The sequence below is a fragment of the Chlamydomonas reinhardtii genome, chromosome 6 (assembly GCF_000002595.2).
Source record: "Chlamydomonas reinhardtii strain CC-503 cw92 mt+ chromosome 6, whole genome shotgun sequence".
In the NCBI taxonomy this organism is placed as follows: domain Eukaryota; kingdom Viridiplantae; phylum Chlorophyta; class Chlorophyceae; order Chlamydomonadales; family Chlamydomonadaceae; genus Chlamydomonas; species Chlamydomonas reinhardtii.
The window spans coordinates 5,787,051-5,811,366 of record NC_057009.1 but is presented as its reverse complement, the minus strand read 5'-3'; the positions used below and the strand labels follow the sequence as shown (position 1 = coordinate 5,811,366).

The window sequence follows — 24,316 nt, the reverse complement described above, 5'->3', positions numbered from 1 at the left end:
GGGCTCGTGCCGGTACACGTGGGAAGGCAGGACAAGGGCATTGCGTTATGAGACGGTGACGATGTACGCATCATGCGTTAGTTGGTAGCCGGATGGGCGTGCCAATACCTTGGTCAAGTCAAGGCCCTGAGGTCTGGGGCGTGAGTCACTGAGTCCCGCAGTGGTCAATGGCAACCTGTAAGGTTCGTTCCCCTCCGCATGGACGTCTGCAAGTGCGCAATTCCTGTAGCCGTAGCGCGCACTAGTTGACGGCTAGCAAGCACCGGATCAAGATCTTCGCGGAAACGCCCGTGGGTCGAGTCATCCCAGGAGACTCCCGTGCCCCGACGACTAGCTCCTACTACATTAGCGCTTGCCCCTCCTCCCCCTCCTCCCCTCCCCTCCCGCTTCCGGCTAGAATGGCTTTCACTGATGCGACCGAGGCGCCTTTGACCCATTGCCGAGACAAGCAGCTGTATCTATGGCGGTTCCTCAGGTACTGTGCAATCAGGGACGGTAGTTCGGCAAACGGGCGACCATGATCGTCGATGGCGGGAAAGGCCCAGGCCCCAAGGGCTTTGCCTGGTGTCTGGGTACAATGAACGCCTCAAATGTTGAGGTGTATGTTGATGCTTTACACAGCTAGGCGTGCCCCAGCTGCGGGATTAGCGCATTTCGCCCATCTCGCACCACCCCCCTCTGCCCAAACGTAGCGGGTACCTCCCCCCAATTACATATTTACTGCAAGTGACATACTTACTATAGATTGCAGCGTCTTATGCAAGCAAACAGGCAGCTATGGAAGCAGTTACCCGGGCCCTTTTGCCGAGAGGTGAGCCCTCCAGCTCGTGAGCTCGGCTAGCTATAGGACATCACAAGGCAGCATCAGAAAGCTAGGGACAGCGAGACCAACCCCGGCAAGACTCAGCGGGAGGTGAGCGGGGCTCTTCGGGGACTCGCAGCGGCGTCGAAGGGATACATCCCGTGTTGGGCTTATAAGCAGCGCACTGGGCAGGTGCTTGGAGAGGGCGCGTAAGGGGGTGCCCTGGCCATGCAAGGGTTTGGGCTCTTGAAGTAGGTGCCGCAACGTCTCTGTTAAGGGCAAGTGATGCTTACCGTGCACGGACCTTAGCTGGAAGGCCTCTAGAGCAGCTACGCGTTGACCTGACCCGTCATGGAGCGCGCCATCACGTCGAAAAGTGGAGCAAAAGATTCTGCGGCATTCACGCGTGGATGGAGCATGCGATTCTGTTGACGCGCAGCAACCGCGGCTGGCCTTGTCGTTGCAGGCGTGCCAGACCGTTCAAGCGCTGAACACGAAGGGGTTGATAGAGATGGCGACCGAGGTGCTGCCTCCCTGCGCTGCACGTCACCCGGAGCTCGTGTCATCGACTCACGAAAAGGTGGCTGAGCAGGTAGTGCTGATTCAGACCACCTCAAGCGCGCCATCGGAGCCAGAGCGCGGAGAGACTGCCGCTTCGGCCAGCACACGCGTCGGTGCACAGGCCGAGTACCTACTGATTGTGCAGGCCCAAGCAAGCGATGAATGTGTCACCAGTCAGGAGCGCGGGGTCCCCGCAACAGTCTCGGAGGCGCCTTCCGCGCACGTCCCGTCAGCGCGACCTGCAGAGGCCGCTTCAACCGGTCGCTTTACGTCTGATATCAGGCAAAGTGGCGCTGCGCGGCCCAGCGCTGGTTCGCGGTCGAAGTCAACTTTGACGTCAGAGGGCGCATCGTCGGAAGATGGTGCGCCTCCCTCCTCGGCTGCTAGCGCGTCCACGTCGAAGCCGGACATCACACTGATGGCGTCCGCAGTCGCGGCGTCAAAGCTCGGCCTGGCCGACCAACTGGCCCAGGCGCTTTCTCAGTGCCCTGCTGTGGCGCACGCTGCGTAAGTCTCCGCAGGCCGGGGCCGGCCGCGTCCAAGGGGGCCTGCTAGCACACTCTTCTAGTTCTGATCGACTCTGCTAGACAAGGTCTGCGCATGGCGGCATACAGGAATTGCGCAAGGCGAAAAATCCGTCCGAAGACGCGTTGCGGCACCCCCCGCCGTCCTTTTGACTAGTGGAATCACCCTCGTGGTGCAGTTTCGGCGCCCAACCTTCCCCCCCCCTCCACCCACACCCGCCACCCCGTCTTCGCCCTCCGTTCCTTTCTCCGCTTCCCCTGCCACAGTGACGGTGAGGACCGCACCTGCCTGCACTACGCCGCCGGGTACGGGCACGAGGAGTGCGTGAGCCTGCTGCTGGAGGGCGGCGGCGACACGCGCGCGCGCGACGCCAACGGCGACCTGCCCCTGCACTTCGCCGCCATCCACGGCCACCCCATGTGCGCCTTCAACATCACCAAGGTGTGCTAATGGCCACGGGCAGAGCGCTGTCGTACCGTACGACGACTGGGCGAGATCGCTTATGCATGCGGGGGGGGGCGGGGCCGCTAGCTTGGCATGGTCTTTGAAGGCAAAGCGTGCTGCGGCAGCTGCCTTGGGCAGCTCGTCCATTGGCCCCTCCAGTGCACCACGGTGCTGCGCACCCTGCCCTTACGCCCTCACCGCACCTCACACCGCAGGCCTGCCCTGCCGCCTGCCTGACGCGCAACTACCGTGGCCAGACGCCAGTGGAGGTGGCGGTGGCATGCGAGCGCGGCGAGGTGCTGAACGCCATGCTGCTAGCCTGCGCAGGCGACGGCAGCGGTGGCGTCACTGTGCAGGTGCGGGGCGGCCGGGACGGCTGGGGGGTCTGAGGGCTATGGCCCTGCGATATCTGTGGCTTGGTACCGACTGAATACAGCAGCTTTACAACCTGTGCTGACGTGATTGTTCGCTGTGCGCTGCTCTCAGGCCATGCGTAAGCTGCTGGCTAGTGGCGCGGTGCCGGACACGTGGGCACCCAACGGCAGCAGCGCGCTGATGCTGGCGGCAGCCGCCAACGGCACAGAGGCGCTGGCGGTGCTGCTGGAGGCGGGAGCCACATTGGAGCTGCAGGTGAGAGTGTGTGTAAGGGGGGGGGGCGGAGGGATGGTGTGCGGGTAGGATTACATGGGGGCAGCGTGTGGCAAGAGGTACGCAGTGTGCGGCAGCGCGCCGCGCCGGGCAGCGCTGGCGCGACGCGTCGAGGGCATCGGACGGTGGCATGTCGGACGTGCCGCATGCCGCATCTGACCGGGGTCTGTCACCCTGTATCGCATGACGTAGGATGCGCTGGGCCGCAGCGCTCTGATGTTCGCGGCCGGCAACTGCGCGGCCGACACGCTGTCAGCGCTGCTGGCCGCCGGCGCTGCCATCAGCCAGCGTGACCGGCGCGGCCGCAATGTGCTGGACTACGCGCCCGCAGCTAGCGAGGTCCGCCGCCTGCTGCAGGTGGGCTTGGGCTGGGTGGCTGGCTGGATGTGGGAGGGCTGGGACGCCACTGGGAAGTATGGTGCGGCGACTCCCTGGCCGCTCCCACGACTCCTCACACTCACGGGGTTGGTGAGCATTTTTGTCCTGATGCTGACCTGGTGTTTGACCACACACCATGTTACAGGTCCGGCTGGATGAGTTGGAGGCTGTGGCAAACAAGCTGCAGCAGGACCTGCTGGCCGAGCTGCTGGGGGGAGGCGGCAGCGGGGCCGGAGCAGCAGGCGGAGGTGGAGCAGGAGCAGGGCCGGCGGCGTCCGGCGGAGCGGCAGAGGGAGGCGCCGGCGCCAGCTGCGAAGGCAAGGCTGCTGGAGGCAAGAAGAAGAAGGCGGCGGCGAAGAAGGCGGCAGCAGCTGCGGCCGCGGCAGCATCGGCCTCAGCTTCAGCGGCTGCGGCAACGCCTGCGGCAGCCGAGCCCGTTGCGGGCAAGGTGTCGGCGGATGCAGGTGCCGCGGCAAGAAAGGCGAAAACGTCGGAGCCGGCGCCACCGCAGCCGCAGCAACAGCAGCAGCCTGCTGTGTCCAAGGCCGCACGGTCGAGTAAGCAGCAGCAGGCGGCGGCTAATGCCGCTGCACCGGCGCCGGCTGCGGAGGCGGCCCACCAACTCGACGGGGACGACGCCTCCTGGCAGACCGTCTCTTCACACAAGTGCGCCGCCAAGTCGCGTCAGCAGCAGCAGCAGCAGGATCAGCACGAGGCCACAGTGTCCACAGCCCCCTCCAGCAAGCCCTCCGGATCGGGAGTCGCGGCTAGGCCGCCAGCGGGGCCGAAGGCTCCAGCACAGGTGCCGCACTCGTACCCCGCTGCGGCTTCTGGCCAGGTGCCTGCCGGCAGCCGCCCCGGCTCCGCAAGCTCGGCGACCTCGTCGCAGTCGGCGGCGCCGGCAGCGGCCGGCAAGGCTGCGGCTGCGGGTGCCGCCAAGAAACAGCCACTCCTGATGGCGCCGGCTGTCGTGGACGTGGCGGGAGCTTGCTCCGCTGCGCCCACGGTGGCGTCTGGCGTCTGCCGCTTCAAGGCTGCACTGCTCGGCGCGTCGGACGTCCCTGCCGCCGCCGTTCTTGCCACGGCGGGTGAGCAGGCGGTACCTGCTGCTACTCCATGCGCGAGCGCGTCCGTGGCGGCGGCCGTGCACCTGCTGGCGCCACCCATCGCCACCTCCGCGGCCTCCGTGGCCTCCGCAGTGCACGCCGAGCGCAAGCCAGCCTGGGGCGGTGTTAAGGCCCCCGCTGCTGCTGCCGTCGCCGCCGTGAATGTCGCCGCAAGCCCGCGCTCATACCCGCCTCTTGCCGCAACGGTCACCGGCGTTTTGAGCTCGGGGCCTGATGTGCCGTCGACGGCGCCGATCGCAGGGGCCGCGGCCGCCGCACCGGTCGTGCCTGCGCCGCCGCCCCGTGCGCTTCCGCAGACGCCCGCAGCGCCGCCGCAGACGCCCGCCGCCGGTTTGCAGACGTCTGCATTTGCGCCCGCGCCGCCTCCGGCGGCCTCCGGCGGCTCCAGTCACCACGCTGGCTGCGACACAGGCAGCACGGCGCCGCCCTCCGTCGCGTCCGTCGCCGAGTCCGAGGTTGGCAGCTCAACCGGCCACAGCACCTGCAGCCACCCGGGCCACGGCGCCTCTTCGCCTCGGTCCTTCGGCCACCACATCCTGGCCCACGACTGGACCCGACCCAGTCCCGTGGACGTGCTGCTCCAGGCCGCTCTGGCAGCCTCCTCCACCTCCGCCGCCTCCGTGTCGCACGCGGCGCCCGGCGCGATGGCGATCGTGGTGGCTGACCCCCAGGCCCTCCGCCCGCCGCAGCCTGCGCACGCTCTGCAACCCCCGCACCCGCACCCCGGCTGCCACCACAGCAAGACCAACAGCGCGGCGAGCAGCGGCGCGCTCTCGTCCGGCTGTGGCTTCGACGCCGCCGTGGGCGGCAGCACCGCCGGCACGTTGACGCCTGGGTCCGTCGACGGGCTGGCTGTCCAGCAGGCGGTTGCTGCGCCCGCAGCCGCACCCGCGCCTGTCACCGCGGTGCCGGTGCCGACGGCGGCCAGCTTTGGCGTCGGGGCGCTGGGCGGGACCGAGGTGCCGCCGCCTCGCCGCTCCGGATGCGGCGAGTACCCTTCCGGCAGCAGCCCCGGCGTCGGCGATGGTTCCTTGCGGCGCCTGAGTCTCGGCAGCTCCTCCGCCGCCGTGCCGCTTGCAATGGCGCCGCCGGCGCCGGCTACGGGCAAGGTGATGGGGGTGCTGGCCAGCAGCTTGGGCGCCGCTGGTGCTACTGCTGTCGCCCACGGAGGCGGCGGAGGCGGCGGAGCTCAAGGCAGTAGCTCCATGTCGGAGGTGGCACGGCTCAAGGCCGAGCAGGAGCTGCTGCATCGGCGGCTGCGCAAGGTGGGTCGGAAGGCGGGGCAGGGGAGTCACGAGCGGAAAATATGTGGCCGCCGTTAGCTCACAGCCCGTGCACGGGTGGTTTATACATGGATGTGCACTCGTATACGCGTCGAGAAGGCTCCCGCACTCTCGGCAGGCCTTGTGCTAAGCCTACCGCTAACGGCCGGCGCTCGCTCGCACATGTCCCTCATCCGCAGGCTGAGCAGCGGCACAGTCAGGAGCTAGCGGCGGCACTCATGGACGCCGAGGCACACGAGACAGAGGCGGTGGAGCGGGCGCTTGCGCAGGAGCGGCTCAGGTGCGGGGTTTGCGAGCACGAGCGCGTGTTTCTTATGTTCGCTGTTCCGCGTTACCTGCAGTAAACAGTTGGTACCGTGCCGCCACGAAGCCCAAGGCCTTCTCCTGACTAGGCTGGCGACTCTGCACTGCCCCTGGTCCCACTCGGCGCACGACAGGATCACCGCCAACCTGCTCGCCATCGGGCTGTGCCCCGAGGCCATTCTGGCCGTCATCACGCCGCCCGGCCACGGCCTCACCGCGCTGGAGGCCGCGCAGCTGGCCGCCACGTCGGCCACCGCTGCAGGCGGTGCCGCGGAGGCCGCACCCGCGACGGGGCCGGCCGCGGCTGCGGCGCCCGCGCCCGCGGCGGCCGCTGCGTGCAGTGCTGCAGCGGTTGAGAGCAGCCCGCCGCCGGCACCACCTGCGACGTCTGCAGCAGCGGCGGCCCCTGTGTCGGCGACACACGCCGGCCGCCGGGGCGGACGGGGCGCCGGGCGCGGCGGCGCTGGTGCCAGTGCGCCAAGCGCCGCTGGCACGGCTGCCAGTGCTGCCGCCTCGTCTGCGCCTGTGTCTGCGTTTGCCGACGCTGCGGCGGTATCGCTGAAGAAGGGCAGGGAGGGCAAGGGCTCCAGCGACAGCGGCAAGGGAAGTACCTGCGGCGCCGACGAGGACGCTGCCGGCAGCCGCAGCCCCGCCGGCCGCGCCGGCTCCGGCGCCAGCAACGCCAGCAGCGTCCACAACTCCGCACCGCGCCGCACCGCCCCCGCCGCGTCCGGCTGCAACCTGCAGACCAGCGGCAGCGGCCTGCTGTCCCTGTGCTTCGCCTCGCTCGCGACCACCGCTCCCTCGCCCGCCATCGCCATCCCTTCCGGAGGCGCCGCCGCCGCCGGGACTGAGGAGGCACAGCCGCCGCTGTCGCTTGGCGGCGGCTGCACCGCTGCCGCCACCGCGGCACTGCTGAGCCGCAGCAACCCCGCCTCGGAGCGGCACGCCGCCATGTCGGCCGCCAGCGCTGCTGCCGCCTCCGGCGCCGGCTTTGGCACCAGCGTCGGCGCCCACGCGGGCGCGCTGGGCAGCGGCGCGAGCGGCCTCGGCATCAGCCTCGGCAGCCTCAGCGGCGCCGGCGGGATGCTGGCAGTCAGCTTTGGCGCCAGCGGCTCCGCAGCCCAAGCGGGAGCGAGCGTGGCTCCTGGCGGCACCGTCAGCGCGTTCTCGGGCCTTGCTGGCACCAGCTTTGACTCGGGCGTCGTGGGCAGCCTGTGCGGCGGCCTGGGTCTCGGCCTGGGGCTGGGGCTGCTTTCTATGCCGGGCGGCATGTCTGATGCTGAGGCGGGCGCAAGCGCTGCGGGTGGCATGGGCGGCGCCGCGCGGCGCCGACAGGCGGAGCAGGAGCTGGAGGACGAAGACGGCTTCGACCTCCCAGCGTGCGGAGACATCTCAGCGCTGCTGGCGATGTCAGACGACGAATCGTAATTACCAGTTAGCCAACTAGGCAAGCGCTGCAAGGACGTCGCATTGGACGGCTGTCAGTGAAGCAAAACGTGCAGCGGTCGGAGCAGGAAAAGGTGGCATAAGAAGAGCGTGGGAGAGGCGGCGGCATTACGCGTGTACACTGTGCGTTAGATTGTCTGTACAACAGGAGAAGAGAACTTCTGATATGTTGCGTGGGGGTTGGCCTTTCACTGTGGGTCCTAGCAGCGTTTGTGCGTGGGCGGCTTAGTTCTGGGTACTGGGTTTCGCTAAGGTGTGTTTGGATATCAGTTTGGTCGGGCGCAGCATGGCTTGGCGTGGGCCTCTGTGTAGGTCAACCTCTACGGCAGCGTTCGTCGAGCAGGCAGGTTCCTGGGACTAATACTCTTCGCATGCCATTCATTTCGCGGCGGCGGGCACTGCAGGAGAGGTCTTGTGCGCCCCGCAGCGGGCTACGGCAGGGAGTGGGGGTCGGGGGTGCGGTGCGGCGCATGGCGATCGGATACAGATACGGCCGCACAACGGACAAGGGCCGGTAGGACAGAGGGAGTGCCGCGGGGATGGCTGCTTTCTCCCCTGCAACAAGGGCGCGGCATGGTAGAAGAATCTCGAGCACAGTTTTCGAGGCGGTGCCAAGCTGCATGGGATATCGTTGCACTTGGCAAGTAAGTATACATAGTTCTGATAGGCGCGCATGCCTTACATAGGCGCGCATGCCTTACATAGGCCTTAATTGCAACGCGGCGCCCAATCAGGTTGCCGGCTTGTCGGAGGCGGCATAACAGGCCAATGGTGCGGGAAGCACGAGCGCGGCACCTGAGGAACAGTGGCGTTATCCACGCCTTGGCGTAGGCGTGTGTGCGTGTGTTAAAGAGCACAAGGAAAATAAACGCAAAATGTGTGCGTGTGTGTATGTTGGTAGCGGCGAATGGAGCTGTTGGAACAACGTGTGTTGCAGCCGTGTGGGCGGTGGGCGCGCAGGCAGAGGCAATGTCAAGTACTGAAGCCAGCAAAGAAGAGGGGTTGGAAGAGGTGCATACTATGCACAAAGAAGATCAGTCATTGCTACGGCGCCAGGGCGCGGGAGGAGAAGGGCGCACACGCGAAGCCGCATGTCGGGTCCACCGGGCCGCTGTGGAGCGGCTCCACCCTCTTCATCCTTGTATGCATTCCACTCGCATCCAATTCGGGGACACGCGCAGAGCTGCGCGTGTGTGGCAGTGTGTACTTGTACGGGGGGCGGAGTGCAGTGCTGTGATTGAGTCAAAAGGTTTTTGTTTGTCATGTCGGTATCGTGTACGTCGTATCGGTGCCGAGCGGTGAGCAGGCCGGAAGCCGGCTACTATCACAGAAATGCCAGGGAGAGGAGTGTGGCGGGAAGCCGGATGCCTGCTGCTCGGCAAAGTGCAGGTTTTGGTACAAAGTAAAAGTGCGTGATCGGCCCGTGCAATGGAGGCGGGAGATAGCGGAGTGTAATGCGTGATGTTTGATGTACTCTGACGGTTGTGGTTGGGTCACAGCTTTTGTTGGATCATGTCGTACGGTTGATTTTCTCGTGGTTGAGTATCAGGGCGAGGCAGCAGCAGCTTTAGCGCCCCCGAGCTCGCATGTCCTAAACGATACGCTATTTAAGTTTGTCGGGAACAACGTTAGTCTGCTGGCTTAGTCTGCTGGCTTAGCGACTTTCGTACTACGCGGGTGTTGTGTGGGCTCATTCCGGAGCCCCACCTGCGCAGTGGCAGGCTGCATGAGCACTCTCAGTTTTGTCTGGCGCGCGAAGCGTCGTGGCAGTGCAGAAGCGTGGATTCGCGGTGCCGCCAGTATGGCTGGTGTAGTCATTATATCTTGCAAGACCGGGTGCGTTGTTGGGCAGATCATGCGGTGATGCGGCAGCGCGATTGTGATTGTCGGTATAGCGGGAGTCTGAGTTGACTCGGTCACACGGATGTGAAGATGGGCATGGCGGGCGGCCGTTTTGGGGCCGGGGGCGCGATGACACGCTGACAGCACGCCACGCAAGCCATGCAGCGGTGTGTGGCGTGACGGTGTGTTGCTCGCGGTGTCCCCCGTGCCAGTGCTGCCGCCGCGCCCGGAGCACCTGGAGCCAGCTGGTGCCATCCGGGGTGAGGGCTGCCAGGCGCCATGCGAAAGGCAGGCGTGCGCACTTGTGGTGTGTGAGGCTGTGTGAGGTGCCGTGGTAGTCAAGGTGGTAGTAGGAGCGCACGTCGGCGGGGAGTTCTGTGTAACACAAAACACCACCCGTCCAGCGCTTGCCACGGTCTCGGGCCGGGTTGAAATCATGGAAGCAGCTTAATCAGCCACACCGGCTTGGGAACTAGCACAGCCATGTTTCGGAAGCTCACGTGTGTCTAATGCTCTCCTTATCCTGGCGCTATTCGTATACCTATCAGCAGCCGCGCAGCGCCCGGTGCACGGCATGCCCTGGCCCGCTCATCCCCCCAACTGTTCGTGATGCAGATGCCCTACATCAACACAGCCGACCACGAGGCCACGCAATGTCCAAATCACAAACTCTCCTGACTAAAAATTACATACATGCATCGCACCCCCGCCCCGAGGCCTTGCCGCCGTCTGCTGGACGCAAATCACGAGTGCATTCCGCCCTCCTGCACAAACCTAATTGCACCAGTCACTGATTGGCCAATGGGCCTGCCACCCGCCCAGACCAGTACGGCAGTACCTTGGGCCGCAGTCCTGGCCCTCCTGAATGCAACGCCACGGATCCCCGCAAAAGCGTGAGCCAAAGCCGCCCTTCGCCGCTCCATTCGTGCCCCTACACATCCAGTGCCGTGAAGTGGCCCATGGTCACCCGCTGCAGCGCCAGCCGTAGCGCCCGCAGCAGCCGCCAGCTCTCCACGTCCCGGCCAAACGCCGCCAGGCCGTGGTACAGGTTCGCAAGCATGGGCGGCAGCGCGCGCGGCAGCGCTGCCGCTGCCGCTGCCGCCGCGTCGGCGGCGGCGCCTGGCGGCGCCGCCACCTCCGGGAAGTAGGGATAACTCTCCACTGTGACGTCGACGGAGGCGGCCCAGATGGATCCGGCCCAGTTGGGCGAGTCCGCCGCGTGAGCCGCCACCACCGCCAGCCCCACCTCCGCCAGGAACGCCAGCGCCGCCGCCACGTCAGGGGGGTCGCTGCCGACAGCTGCCGCGGCGGCGGCGGCGCCGGTGCCGTCGCCCGCCGCTGACGTCAGCGTGGTGGCGGCGCGCAGGCAGCGCTGCAGCAACCGCTCCACGGCGTCGGCGGCCACGTCACCGCCGCGGATGCCGCCGTACAGCGCCGCGCCGGCGGCAGCGGCGGCCGCCGCCACGGCGGGATGCGCGGCCCAGGCCATTGGGTCTACTGGCGCCGCCGCCGGCACAGCGGCGGCCTGAGCCCTGGCGGCGGCAAGCGCCACCGCCAGGATGCCGCCGCCGCGTGCTCCGCCTGTGTGCTGCAGCACAGCGTCGACTGCCAGGCCCAACGGCGCTTCGTCGTCAGAGGCCGCCGCCGCCGCCGCCGCAAGTCGTACCAGAGCCATGCCGACGGCTGCGCCCGCTGCCGCTGGGTCGGCAGCTGTGGAGACGGGGGCGGAGGGTACAGATGCGGCCCGGGGTGTCGAGGGGGCGCTGCGCGCTTCTGTGGTGGCGTAGTGGGGCAGCGGCGCTTTGGGGCGGGCCCCAGCGCTGTCATCAGAGCTAGCTGCTGCGCCCGCCTCTGGTGCAAGCACAGGCTCACCAGCGGCGGTCTCCGCCTCCGCTTCTGCCCCCGCTGCAGCCTCAGTTGCGGCCGCCTCCGCCGCCACTGCCGCCGCCAGGCTGCTGCGCGCCACCGCCGCCGCCGAGCGCTCCACCTCGCGTAGCGCCTCGCGCACCACGTGCTTCACCTGAACGCGCGTGTTTGGAGTGTAAAAGGAAGGAACCACATGCGCGTGTGTGTGTGTGTGTGCAAGCGTGCACGCGCCGCTCTGCCTATCACACGTCCCGGCAAAGACAAAGACCCAGCGGCATCATGCATGGACTGACGCGCATGCGGTTTGACCACCCGCCGACAACCCCTCCCTCCCCACCTGCTCCTCCGCCAGGTGGTGCCGCACCGCCGCCGGTACGTGCGCCACCAGCCGCTGCAGACACGCCACCTCGGCGCTCTGGGCCGCCAGCGCCGCAGCCGCCGCCACCGCCTCGTCTGGCACCGTGCCGGACAGCAGCGCCTGGCGCACGTGTGTGTGTGTGTGTGGGGGGGGGTACATCGTGGGGTTACATTCATGATTATTTAAGAAGTGAAAGGGCGTAGCCAGGTGTGTGTTTGTGTGTGTGGGGGGGTCCATGCATAACTACGCGACGGCGGTTGTGAAGCTGCGCAGTGTTGCACAAACTCCGCAGTGCCCGCACTGCCCCCAACGCCTCCTCCGCAGCTTTACGCCACGCGCCCACACGCGCATGTGCCGGCAACCCTCTCTTCCGGGTTGGTTTATTTTGAGAGTGGAATGCACTACCCCTCCGAACCTCCGCCTATTCCCCGCACCCACCTGGAGTGACTTGTGTGCGTTCTCACGCAGCTGCAGCCGCACCGCCGGCAGCGCCAACTCAAGGCTGGCGGCGATGGCTGCCGCCACAGCCGCCTCCGCCGGCGCCGCCGCCGCCACCAGCGCCTCAGAGAGTGTCACCGGCGGAGCCAGCGCGGTCGCCGCGGCGGCGGTGGTCGGCGTGCTGGGCGCCAAGCTGTCGTCCGTGTCTGTGGCGGCCAAGGCCGCCGCCGCAGCTGAGGCCGCCGACGCCTCCTGCTCACAGAACCATGATGCCAGCAGCACGTTTTAATACCGGCCGTAAAAATGGTTGCCAAGGTGAACCCCCCCCCCCCAAAACACACACACACACACACACAAGCGGTAGCACAAACAGCTAACCCCCTCGTAGTGGCGCCCTCGCACGCCCTCCATCCTGCACCCTCAACACCCACGTCCCGCGCACCACCTTCCTGACCACCTCCCCGCACCTGCGCCGCCCGCACCCGCTCCCTCAGCAGCAGCCGCACCGCCTCGGCCAGCGCCGCCAGCTGCTGCGCCGCCGCCGCCGGCACGATGAGCTCCAGCGCCGCCGCCGCGCCGTTGACCGCCAGCACGCCGGTCACGTACGACACCACGTCCCGCATGGCCACGGCGTGCTCGCCCGTGCTGTACTGCCCCAGCAGTGCCTGAGTCAGCGCCTGCTGCAGCGGGCTGGGGCCGGGCGCGGACAGCACCTGCGCAGGGGCGGGCGCGGTGTGTGTGTGTGTGTGTGGGGGGGGGGGGGGGGGTTGGGTGGTTGGGTGGTCAGACACACAGGATGCGCCGTGCGAAATCTGGGCTGCCATGATCGGGCAACAACACAGGCTCACGCGACAATATGGGAGAGCTGCGAGGCTCCACGCGGGCTAGCTAGCCGGCAAGCATCTGCAGGCAGCTCACCGCGGCCACGCTGTCCGGTACGGGCACACCGCCCGCCACGCCCGCGCCCGCGGCCCGGCTCAGCGGCGCCGGCGGCACGCGCCGCGCCACCGGCCGCGCCTCGGCGCCGTGGCCCGCAGGCGACCCCGCCATGCCGGCCTTGCGCCCCGAGGCCGTGACCGCCACTGCGGCCGCGGTGCGCTGCAACAGCCGGGACACCTCCTCGATGGCTGCGCGGCGGGTGCAGATGCGAGGCACATGGGTGAGAGGGCGACCGGGCCGACAGCGCAACTGCGACAGCCGGCAGCAGGGATGGTCACATGCCCGCTGCCTCTTTCCCGGTGCTGTTCATGCGACCATCCCGCGTCCGTCCTCTTCCAGCCACACGCCCGCACCTAACCATCCAACCACCTGTCAACCACCTGTCAACCACCTGTCAACCACCCACCCGGGCAGCACAGCTCCTGGAAGCGCGCGTCCACCAGTCCGTCCATGGCCTGCAGCCCCTGGGCCAGGCTGGTGGTCCAGCTGGGGTCACACACAGGCGGGCCCAAGCCCATGCCGGCGGTGCTGGCCGCCGCCGCCGCCAGCCCTGCCGCCGCGTCAGTGTCGGCGGCGCCGGCGGCACCGTCACCAGGAGCCGCACCCGCCGGGCCTGCGCTGACGCCGAGCTCGCGGCCCGACAGGAGGGGCCGGGCGGGCGAGCAAGACACGGACGTGCTGCCACCCACTGTGTACGACGTAGCCCCGTACGGCACACCGCGGCCGCCAGCCCCCGAGACGTATCCGTAACCGTAACCGTCGTCGTACTCGACGTCGTCCTCGTCGTCGAGCGCGGCGGCAACACCGCCGGCGCCGCTGGCGGCGGCCGCGGCGGCAGCCGCCGCGGCGGCGGCGTACGCGTGCGCCAGTGCCTCCTCAGCCGAACTGCGCAGACACAGGGCGGCGGCACAGAAGGAATCCTGGTGCGGCGCCAGCGGCGGCGCCGCCAGCAGCCGCCGCAGCCGCGCCGCCACACCGCGCAGGTACGGCGCTGGCGGCACCGCGCCGTCGGACACAAAGGTGGCGGCGGCAGCGCCGCCGCCGCCTGCAGCACCGCCGTCGGCGGCGTCGCCGTCGGAGCCCAGCCCGGCTTGGCCGGAGGCGACGCGGATGCCGTGCGTGAGGAAGTAGAGGTACTGCACGACCACCGGCACCACGATCACCAGCGCCTCAGGCCGCTCCTCCGCCAGCCGCAGCAGCTGTTGCACATCCAGAGGCGGCCGCCGCGGCGGCACCATCCGGTGCGGCTGCTGCTGCCGCTGCCGGCTGGTGGCGGCGGCGGCAGCCGCCGCCGCCGATGCGGCCGCCGCCTCCGGCGGCGCCGCCACTGGCTTGGAAGGCGAGTACGACACCGCGGCCAGGTGTGGCAGCGCCACGCCGTACCGTACGGCGCCGTACACGGTGCCTAGATAGGCCAGGTAGGCGGCCAGGGTGCCGGCGGCGACCACGGGCTCGCCCAGCCGCCCCAGGGCCGCTGCTGGCGAGGTGGAGGTGGCGGCGCCGCCGGGGCCGGTCTTGGCGTGCGGCGCCGGCTGGCCTGGCGGCCCCACAGGCACACCAAGCCACTTGCACAGCATGCCCTGCGCAGGAGGAGTATGCGGGCGGTTGCGACGGCGACGTGAACGTTAAGCATTATGACTTACCCAAAGAGCGACCGTTCCCAGCGCTCGGTCCCAGCAACCATCCTAGGCCACCCAATCGGTCACGCGCCGCTATAGCAGACCCCACGCAGCCCCTGCCCCTGCGCCTGCCCCTCCCTCCCCCCCGCCCTGCCCCTGCCCCTGCCCCGCCCCGCCCTGCCCCGCCCTGCCCCGCCCACCTGCAGCACCCCCGCCATGTGCCTGGCCACCGCCGCCGTGAGCGCCGCGCTGTCGCACAGCTCCAGCAGCAGCACGTAGGGCCGCTGCGGCGCCGGGAACACACAGCAGCGGGACACCGCAGCGCCGCACCGCAACAACACGCCGTAGGAGTCCTTGCCGCCGCCGCCGCTACCGCCGAAGTCGGCGGCTCCGCCGCCGCCTCCACCGTAGGCGCTTCCCGGCCCTCCGCTGACGGCGGCGCGGGCGCCGAAGCCGCCGCCGCCGCCACCTCCGGCTGCCTGGCGGCTGCCGTTGGAGAGCGCGGACTGCTGCTGTTGCTGATGGCTGCCTGATAAGGTGGGGCCCTGCGCGCGCGACAAGGGATGCCCTTCAACCACGCCTGGGAAGGCGCCCACACCCGAAGCCACCACACGACACCGGCTATTGTACCCCAGCGCAAGCAGACAAACCGCAAGTCCATTCCGCAGGTGCCCGCATTCACGCCGCGGGCACTCATCCCACCCGCAGCCCTATCCCCGTCCACTTGGCCCCAGGACCTCACCGCTGCCAGCCTCTGGTTGAGCCTCTGGAACTTGGAGGGGTTGCGTGTGGCCAGGTGCGCAAGGTCTCCCTCCACCAGGCTCTCACCGGTGGCGGCGGCCTGGACCGGGTTGGGTGGGATGCGTGGGGCTGGGTAAGAAGGGAGGCGTACTTGCGGTGGGCGGCACAAGCAGGTGCGGGTGAAGGTCAGCCCGAGCAGGCGCGGCTCTCGGGGACACACGAACACACAAGAGCACACACACACGTAACTCTGCATTGCATGCACTGTCCTGCGTGTATTGTTCTTCCTTGTCTCTTTAACACACGTACACATACACATGCCATACACCCGTTCCCCTTCAGCTGACCGACACGTCGAATCACACCCACACCTGCAGCACGCAGCCTGTGATGAGCTCCGCGAAGAAGGGCAGGTTCTCCGGCTGTAGCGATCCCAACAGCTCCCCGGCGGCGGCGCGCAGTGGCACCAGCGCCTCCGCCGCCGCGGTGGGCGGCGCCGCCTCCGCCTCCACCCGGCCCAGCAGCGACGACACCTGCGCGACGTGATGGCGGCGGTGGCGGCGGCCACGATGATTTGAATGCCCAAACACGGCATAGCCCATGCAGGTGGGCGGCCGCAAATGCCCAAACACGGCATAGTGGGGCGCTCAAAAGCACAGCCGGGCATTAGGCAGTACGGAGGTGGCTGCTTCGTGCTGTGAGTGTTGAAGTGCCGGCAGCACACGTCACGGTGCACGGCCTGTGCAAAGATCGCCCAGGCGAGCTAGCAACGGCGGCACGGGTGGCAGTGCGGCGCTAACGGCACCGGCTGCCGCACCGCGAGCACGCCTCCGCACCTGGCGCACTAGGGAGAAGAATGCGTCACGGCAGCGCTCCCGGTTGGCCACCCGCCGCTGCTGCTCGGCACTGCGGCTGCGCCCGGCGGCGGCGCCCACCGCGTCGCTGCCGGCCTGCAGCATGGGGCCCACCAGCTGCAGCCGCTGGCCTGGAGGCCGGTAAGGCGGCGCCGGGCATAGCACCGGGGTAAGACGGTCAGGGGTCCTGGTGATGCGGTCCGATACGGCCAAGCCGCAGATCTCACAGCAAGGACCGCTCGCAGTCATGTACATACTCCACCACCGCTGCTCCTGGCACTGCAGTACGCTCTCCATCCCCGAGCCCCAGCCCTCCCCCCTTTTGGGACCCCCGCTCGGACTCACTCATACAAGTACGCACCCCCGCTGCTTAACTCTCCTGGCACCGCAGTGCGCTCGCCATCCCCGAACCCCAGGCCTCCCCTCCCCTTGTGGACTTATTTTGTTGGGCTCGGGCACATATCCCTCACCCCTCACCTCCCAGGGCGTCCACCGCCCGCCGCCGCGCCAGGCTCTTCTCCCAGCGCTCCGCCGCCGCCTCCGCCGTCCTGGCCAGCGCCGGCGCCGCCACACGCGCCGCCGCGCACGCCGCCACCGCCGCCAGCAGCTGGTGCCCCACGCCCGACAGCAGCCCGCCGCACCGCGACAGCACCGCACAGCCGTACTGCACGGCAGTCGGCAGCGACCAGGCGCCTGCAGCTGCAGCTGCCGCTGTAGCTGTAGCTGTAGCAGCAGCGGAGGCGGAAGTGGGAATGGTGGTAGCAGCTGGGGCGGCTGTAGCCGCTGCCGCCGCCGGCTCTGTCAGGGCCTCCGGCGGCGCCGCCAGCAGGTACAGCAGCTCACTGAGGTCGTCCTGGGGCGGGGGCGGGGGTGGAGCAGGGGCAGAGGGGCAGGGGTGAGGCAGGGGCAGGGGCAGGGGTGGAGCAGAGTGGAGCAGGGGCAGGGGTGGGGCAGAGGCAGGGGCAGAGGGGCAGGGGTGGAGCAGGGGCAGAGGTGGAGCAGGGGTGGGGCAGGGGCAAGGGAACGGGTGCTTGGGCAGAGCGTTCCAGGTGTGGGCTGACACAGCAGCAGTGCAGTCAAGGATGCAGTCCCCATGTGGTCATGCCTCCCGCACACCCGCCTAGCGCCTGAGCCGTTGCCTCTCAGCGCGCTCACTAACAACAGCGCACTCGTCCTCCAGTGCCCTTCGCCCTACCCTTACCTGCAGGCACGCCACGCGGCCCGAGCACAGCACGGCCGCATGCAGCTGCGCCAGCCGCTCATGCGCCGGACCCCACACACGCCCCAGCGGCGCCGCAGCCTCGACTCCACTGCGCCCTGCAGCCGCAGCTGAGCCATCGACATCGCTATCGCCCGCAACCAGCATCCCTGCTGTGCCGGAACGCACGTCGGCGTCGGCGCCGGCATCGGCGGCCGATGCCGGCGCCGTGGCCGCTGATGGACTCTCCACCACGTCTGAGAGACAGCGGGCCAGTACCTGTGGCGGCGCAGCAGCGGCCGCCGCGCCGCCAGCCGCGCCCACTTCGAGCCAGCGGGGGGCGGCCTGCGGGCGCGACGTGACGGACGGCGGGCTGGCGCCGGCCGCCAGCGACGCCGCCGCCGCCACTGCCGCCCCAGCGGCGCCTGCGGTGCCTGACTCCACAGGCTGCAGCACCAACGTCGGCGTCGACATGGAGGGAGCGGCGGTGGCGGCGGCGCCGGCGGCGCCCGCCAGAGCAGTCACTACCGAGCTGATGGGGGTGGTGGGGTCCCCGGGTAGGTATGATGCCGCTGCTGAGGCCGCCGGCGCCGCGGGGGCCGCACTGCCGCCAGCCTTCTGTTGGGGGCGGGAGGTGGCGATCGGGGGCACGCCCCAAGGGTTGGCGGAGGCTGGGCCCGCGGCGGTGATTGCAGGCCAAGCCGCGCCGCTGCTGCTGGCGCTGAGCGCGGGGCTGGCGGCAACGACGGCCCCAGGCGGCGGCGAGGGCGACGGCACCGGCTGTGGCTGCAGTCGCTTTACTGTAGGGCCGGTGCCGGCGCCGCCAGGCCGCGGGCCCCAAGCAGCTCCCGCGGGGGAGGGCGCATGCGAGCCCAGTGTCTGCTGCTGCTGCTGCTGCTGCTGCTGCTGCTGCTGCTGCTGCTGCTGCTGTTCCTGCTGCACCGGTCGGGGGACGATGCGCTTCACGCTGCTGCCGCCCGCCTCGCTCGCGGGGCCGTTGGCGATGCCCGTCACCGGCGTGTACCCGCCCGCCTCCGGCCCCGGCCCTGCAGCAGAGCTGGGTGTGGCTCCACCCGCACCTGCCCCGGGGCCCCCTCGACCGCCGGTGTTGCGCGCCGCTGCCGCCCATGCGGATCCAGCGCCGCCGCCGCCGCCGCCTGTGGCTGCGGTGCTGGTGACGGAGGCGGTGGGGCTGCTGGCCGCCCAGACGCCGCCGCCGGGCCGCGACTGCGACTGCGAGTGTGAGAGCGAGGGCGTGGCGTGGCTGGCGTGGGACTGCGGCGTGGCCTGGTGCGGGTGGCGGCTGCCCGTCATGCGTTCGTCCAGCGCGGCCTGCTTCCGCTGGCTGATGCCGCCCACGGGCCCCTGAGCCCATGCGCCCTGCAGGTTGCGGCCGGCGGCGGCGCTGGTGGCGGCGCTGGCGCTGGCGCTGATCGCGGATGGCGTGTCGGCGGCGCTGGTGAGGCTGGGCGCGGGCGTGGGGGCGCCGCCCCATGCGCCAGGACCGGCGGAGCCGGTGCCATAGGCGCCGTGTGTTATGCGGGAGGAGGTGGGCGTGGCGGCGGAGGCAGAGGGCGTGGGCACGGGCGGGAGCGCCGCGGAGGGCAGCGCGGGGAAGGCGGCGGGGCTGGTGGGCGGGCCGCTGGCGGTGGCCTGCAACGATGGGCCGGTCCAGAGGGTGCAGCGTGAGGTTGCAGGTCAGCGCCATGCGCACATACCGGCATGGTGCCACAGGTTGGGTGCAGGGCTGGTTGCAGGTTCGGGGCCCGCGTGGCATTGGTCAGGGACAGGTGCAGACAGCTGGAAAGGTGGCATAAACAGCCACGACCAAACCCGTGTCGTTAAGGCCCGCCCCTACCCTCCTGCTCCAGCGTCACCTGCTGCTTCTGTGCCTGCGCTCGGGGCCCGGCGCCATGCCTCTGACGAATCGCCTTGCTGTGTGGGAGGTAGCCATCCTTGGCTAGCTGAAGCGCTGCGGCCCAGAGGTCCGGCTGTGGTACTGTGGCGTATCGGTCGGAACCTGGACGCGATGGCTGCGCGTGTGTCCCATCCACGAAGAGGCTTTTTAATTCGTCGTCCGACAGCGTATCATCGTGCAGCAAGTCCAGGAGAAGCTGCTCTCCCGCAGTTGGCGCCATCTCACGCCGGGGGTGAGAAACGCTTTGAATTGAAGCGTCTGTCGACCTGGTCCAGTCATGGGTGTGTTGTCATGATAGCGTGCATACAATAATAGTTTGCTCGGAGCTCAAGGGCGCCGGGCGCGAGGGCGCCGATTCAAGTCGACGAGGGATGCAAGCCAGGATGGCGGAAACTGTATGAGTGCAATTCCATTCCGTTATGTGCCTACTTCTTGGTGAAAGCTTATGTTTTTTATGCTGAAAACAGCCGTCGTGTCAGAGTTCACTCGCAAACTGCAAAGCTGAGGCGCAACTCTATCTTTGTAGCTGCAATTTGTAAAGAAATGCTGCATCACATAGACTTGCAGTAGACTGGGGAGCTCGCTTGTGAGCGGCGACGCTTTGCTGCGCAGCGAATGCTGCACGCGACCGCCTGCGGCTCCGCGGAGCTTCGCATAGTGAGGAGCATTAGTACTGTACATTATGGGAACGTCCGCGCCGGTCAGCCAGGCGCAGGGGTCAGCTGCGTGCATGGCGTCGTTGGCCAGGGCGGTCCGAAGCACCCAGCCAGGCTCACGCCGCTGGCTGCGGAGCCACGCAACCGTCGCTTCAATCGTGACATACTAGACAACGTGGACGCTGCTGGTCCGGACGGCTATGGTCCAGCCCAGTTCGGCGTGGGCCCACCGGTACCCGACGCCGACCGTGCTGTTGGCGGCAACCCCTCAACACCACCAGCAGCAGGCGCGGTGCCTGGATGGGACGACGCGTCTGCATCACCCTACGGTGGTGCTGGGCCATACGACCCAGCCACCGGCGAGGTGGGTGCAAGCAGCAGCGCCGCGTGGGCGGGTGCGCGGGGCGGGGCGGCCGGCGCCGCTGCTGACCCGTATGCTGGCAGCTCCGCACGGGGCCAGGCCTGGGACCCAGATGCCGCCAGCCGCAGCGGTGCACCATATAGCGGCAACGGCGATGAGACAGGCACAAGTACATCTGGTGCAGCAGCGGCAGGGTACGGGGCCGGCTACAGCCAAGGCGGCTGGCCAACCATGTCAGACGCTGGGGCTGGCGCCGCCGCCGGCAACGGAGCCGGCGGCTGGTACGGCTACGACCCCGGGTACGGCGGCGGCGCCGGCACCAGCGAAGGCGCAGATGTAGGGACAGGGCCAGGAGCAGCCTACGCTGCAGGCCGCGGGCCTGGCAGCTACCGCGCGCCGGGCAGTGGTGCGGCGTACTTCGGCCCGCGCGGGCAAGCCCAGCCGCAGGCCCAGCAGCCCCAGGAGCCGCCTGCGCCGGGGCCGCTTGGCCCTGGCACTGACGGGGGCCGCGGAGCCAACGGGTTCACCAGCAGCGGTCCTGGCCGCGGCTTCGGTGCCGGCCCCAGTGCCGCTGGCGCAGGCAGCTTCTTCGGCAGCAGCGGGTTCTTCGGTGCAGAGGGCGGCGGCTGGGACGCCTCGGACGGCTGGGGCGTGGCGGACAAATTGACGGACTGGGGCGGACTCACGGCGTCGGGCGAGGGCAGCGGCTGGAGCGACGACGACACGCCGCCCTCCGCGTCAGCAGCGCCGCCGGGGGCAGGGGCGGCGCGAGGAGCAGGCCGGCGGGAGGCAGCCGGGCGAGGGGCGCAGCAACAGCAGGAGCAGCAGCAGCAGCAGCCGTACGGTCCCGGACCGGCGGAACCCGGATCCAGTGCGGAGGCGTCGGGATCCAGATCCTCCTCGTACGACGTACCGCCGCCGTACATGTCGGGCGACGGTTGGGACGAGGCGGCGGGGCGCGGGGCGGCGGCGGGTGCGGCTGGGCCGGGGCCGGCGGGGCCGCGCTTCACCTCGTATGCGTCGGCGGCAACGGGGCCAGGGCCTGCGGGTATGGGTGCGCTGCAGCCGTCTGACATCGTGCTGCTGTCGGGGCGGGACGCGGTGAGTGGCGCCGGCGCGGGCCGATGGGACTTATGCGGGCCACGGATGGGTCACGTCGGGTACGTCGATAATAAATCAAGAAGTGACGTTTTAGCCAGGCACAGTGGTACAGCAGGCGCGTCGTCACCGACGTCCGCGAAGTCCAGCGTGGGGGCGGGTTTTCCTGCCCAGGTAACCGCACTGCCAGCAAGCGAGTCCCTGCGCTGCTCCCCCACGGCTGCTCCTTTGCCCCGCCTGACCCCTCCTGCAGTCGTCCATCCTGCCTCTGGCGCCCACATCAGGCCAGGTGGACTACTTCCAGCCGCGCAGCCTGCAGGAGTGAGAGGGGGAAGCGGGGCCACTGAGGGCGACACAGGGTGGTGGGGTGGTGGAGTGAACGGGATGGTGGTATCCAGTAGAGGAAGAGGGCAGGGGCGGGGGCGGATCCGGGCGGGCTGGACAGCAGTTGCGACAACAGTCTACCTCTGCTACCCACCCGGCCGTGCTCACACCGTGCCTGCGACCAGCTCCCAACGCCGTGCCTTCTCCCCCGCCCCCCATCCACCTGCTCCCCACCAGTCCCCGCCGCTCCCACCCCTCCCACGCACCACTTCTCACCCCTCCCCACCCCTCTCCACCAACCACGCCAACCGCACCCCCGGGTCTGCACTCTGCAGGCGTGTGGTGCAGTACCTAGGCAGCCTGGGCGCCAGCGTCATCCTGTCCAAGGCGGCGGTGCTGGCGGGCCCGGCGCTGCTGTACCCCATCTGGAGCCCCTGGATCCGGGCGGGGCTGCGCAACGTGGACCTGTACTCGCAGTCCTTTGCCGCCATAGGGCTGTGGCGGGCGCAGGTGGGGTGGGCCGGGGGGCGAGGCGGGGCGCCCGAGCGGGGCGGGGCGGGGAGGTGCGGCAGGGAGTCGAGGGGAAGAAGGAATGGTTTTTGGGGGTGAAAAGGGGGGCCAGAGGGCGGCGCCGGGGCGGAGGGCAGTGGGCGAGGCGGGCCGTAGGCGCACGGACCGCGGGCGGTGGGGTGTGTGCGGTGCTGTGCCGGACTGATGTTGGCTGCCGCGCGCTGACTTGTTCACCTGCACGCCGCCGTCGCCTCCTCACCTGCCGCTGGCAGGTGCTGGATGTGGCCATCACGGGTCTGGGCGGCCTAGGGGCGCTGCTGGGGGGCGGCGGCGGCATGGCGGCCTCGGCGCCGTCCGTGTCGCTCATCATCGGCGACCCGTGGGCCGGCGGCGCGCGAGCCACCCTGTTCCTGCCGTACGTGCCCAGGTGGGTGCCGGGGGCGTGCGGGGGCGGGGTTTGGGTGTGGGCGTACGGCATGGCATGGTTGATGGGTCTCCGGGGGCTCCGGGGGTGAGGGAGGGGCCTCCTGAGGCTTGGCAAGGAGCAGGGGATGGGGCGCTTTGCGCCTGTGCCCCTCATCTCGCCAGCGGCGGACCGCTGACTCGAGGGCGCGGTGCTGGGTGCCCTTGTGCCACAGGGCTGAGAACATCCGTGTGGGCGACAGCGTGGAGCTGCTGGTGCTCAGCCGCGACGACCGCTTCACAGCATTCAAGGTGAGAGGCGCGGAGCCGCGAGCGAGGCCCAGACACCCCGGCCCCCGCCCCGCCCGCGGGCACATGCGCATGCACCTGCACACCCGCACTTGACCCCCGCGCCTGCAATGGCCGCTACGATGCAAGTTGGAGGACATTCCCATCACATGCCCATCCATGCCCCCGGCAACCCTCCCACCGCGACCGCTGCCGCCACCACTGCCGCCTCACGCACACATGTCTGGGGCTGCGACCTGCAGGTGGTGCGCGAGGTGTACTTCCCCCAGAGCGGCGTGTGGCTGTGCGACTACCCCTTCCTCAACCGCGACCTCTTCGCGGCCGTCTCCATAGCCGTGGAGCAGGAGCGCCGCGCGGCGGCGGGCGGGGCAGCGCCGGCGGAGCCAGGGGCGCCGTGGCCGGGGGCGGGCGCAGGGCCAGGCGGAGCAGGGCCTGCCGGCTATGCCGGCTACGGCGCGTACGGCAGTAGCAGCGGCGGCTACGGGGGTGTGTACGGCGGCAGCTACGGGGGCGCGTACGGCAGTGGCAGCAGTGGCCCGCCGTACTACGACGTGCCAACTGGTGCGGGCGGCGCGCCCGGGGAGCAGCCAGGCTGGTCGACAGTGGGGGCCGGGTGGGCGCCGGGGCCGGAGCCAGGGGCTGCGCGCCTAGCTGATGACAGTGGCCCCCAGGGCTTTGGTGCGGCTGGCAGTGGGTATAGGGATGGGTATGCATTTGGGAATGGGAATGGGTATGGGTACGGAGGAGAAGCGGGAGCGGGGGCACCTTCTGCCGCGTTTGGGGCGGGCGGCGACTGGCCTTCGGCGGGTGAGGCGAGTGCCCCGCAGGCGGGTGCCCGGGATGCGCCCACGGCGGCCGCAGGCGGCGATGCGCCACCGGCGCGCGTCAGTGCGGTGCCGCCAGCGGGGGCTCAGGGTGGAAGCAATGGGTTGGGAGGCAGTGCGTCCAAGGTGGGGGCGGCGGGGGCGTCTGGTGCCGGTGCCACGTTGCAAGGCGGTGCTGCGGGCGGGGACGGAGGCGCGAGCTCTGGGAGGGGCAGTGCAGTAGCCTCCAATCCCGGTGCCGCGCAGTAGGCAGTGAGCTGTTGTTTTGTATTGGAAGGAAATGGGGTCAGCCCTCTGCGGCTCTGCCTCCCCTAACAGCGTTGTGAGCGCTATAGCGACGCTGCGAGCCTGTTTTCTGGACGCTGGTGTGTGCTGTGTGAGAGGGCTTCCCATGCCGAAAGGGAGGCCGAGAGGCTTTCTTGGCTTGATCTGCGGCTCAGGACGGGCCAGAAGTTCAGCACATGCTTTGCAGTCCTAACTGTAATGCTGTGTCTGCTAGTCTACTGAAAGGTACTTCGGAAACCGGCAGCCACTCCCCA

At 69.2% G+C, this 24,316-nt stretch overlaps 3 protein-coding genes across 3 annotated transcripts; 2 read left to right on the top strand and 1 right to left on the bottom strand.

Moving 5' to 3' along the window:
* Positions 1-746: 746 nt before the first annotated feature.
* On the top strand, positions 747-9,757 carry CHLRE_06g287600v5 (uncharacterized protein). The gene is made up of 9 exons (XM_001695448.2): positions 747-913; positions 1,269-1,870; positions 2,155-2,329; positions 2,548-2,688; positions 2,819-2,962; positions 3,173-3,337; positions 3,504-5,750; positions 5,948-6,048; positions 6,206-9,757. The coding sequence occupies exons 2-9, from the start codon at positions 1,314-1,316 to the stop codon at positions 7,500-7,502; spliced, it is 4,827 nt and encodes a 1,608-aa protein (XP_001695500.2). The 5' UTR covers positions 747-913; positions 1,269-1,313; the 3' UTR covers positions 7,503-9,757.
* A 17-nt stretch (positions 9,758-9,774) lies between these two features.
* On the bottom strand, positions 9,775-19,586 carry CHLRE_06g287550v5 (uncharacterized protein). Its single transcript, XM_043063367.1, has 13 exons — positions 19,253-19,586; positions 17,379-19,028; positions 16,655-17,030; positions 16,160-16,308; positions 15,695-15,856; positions 15,325-15,423; positions 14,783-15,127; positions 13,370-14,543; positions 12,943-13,151; positions 12,492-12,737; positions 12,025-12,276; positions 11,566-11,706; positions 9,775-11,382 (listed from the first exon to the last, which is right to left on the bottom strand). Exons 1-13 carry the CDS (start codon positions 19,511-19,513, stop codon positions 10,294-10,296), a joined length of 6,153 nt encoding a protein of 2,050 aa, XP_042924073.1. The 5' UTR covers positions 19,514-19,586; the 3' UTR covers positions 9,775-10,293.
* Positions 19,587-19,716: 130 nt separating this feature from the next.
* CHLRE_06g287500v5 (uncharacterized protein) lies at positions 19,717-24,273 on the top strand. Its single transcript, XM_043063366.1, has 6 exons — positions 19,717-21,411; positions 21,662-21,729; positions 22,068-22,242; positions 22,515-22,669; positions 22,881-22,956; positions 23,196-24,273. The coding sequence occupies exons 1-6, from the start codon at positions 19,909-19,911 to the stop codon at positions 24,024-24,026; spliced, it is 2,808 nt and encodes a 935-aa protein (XP_042924072.1). The 5' UTR covers positions 19,717-19,908; the 3' UTR covers positions 24,027-24,273.
* Positions 24,274-24,316: the final 43 nt, after the last annotated feature.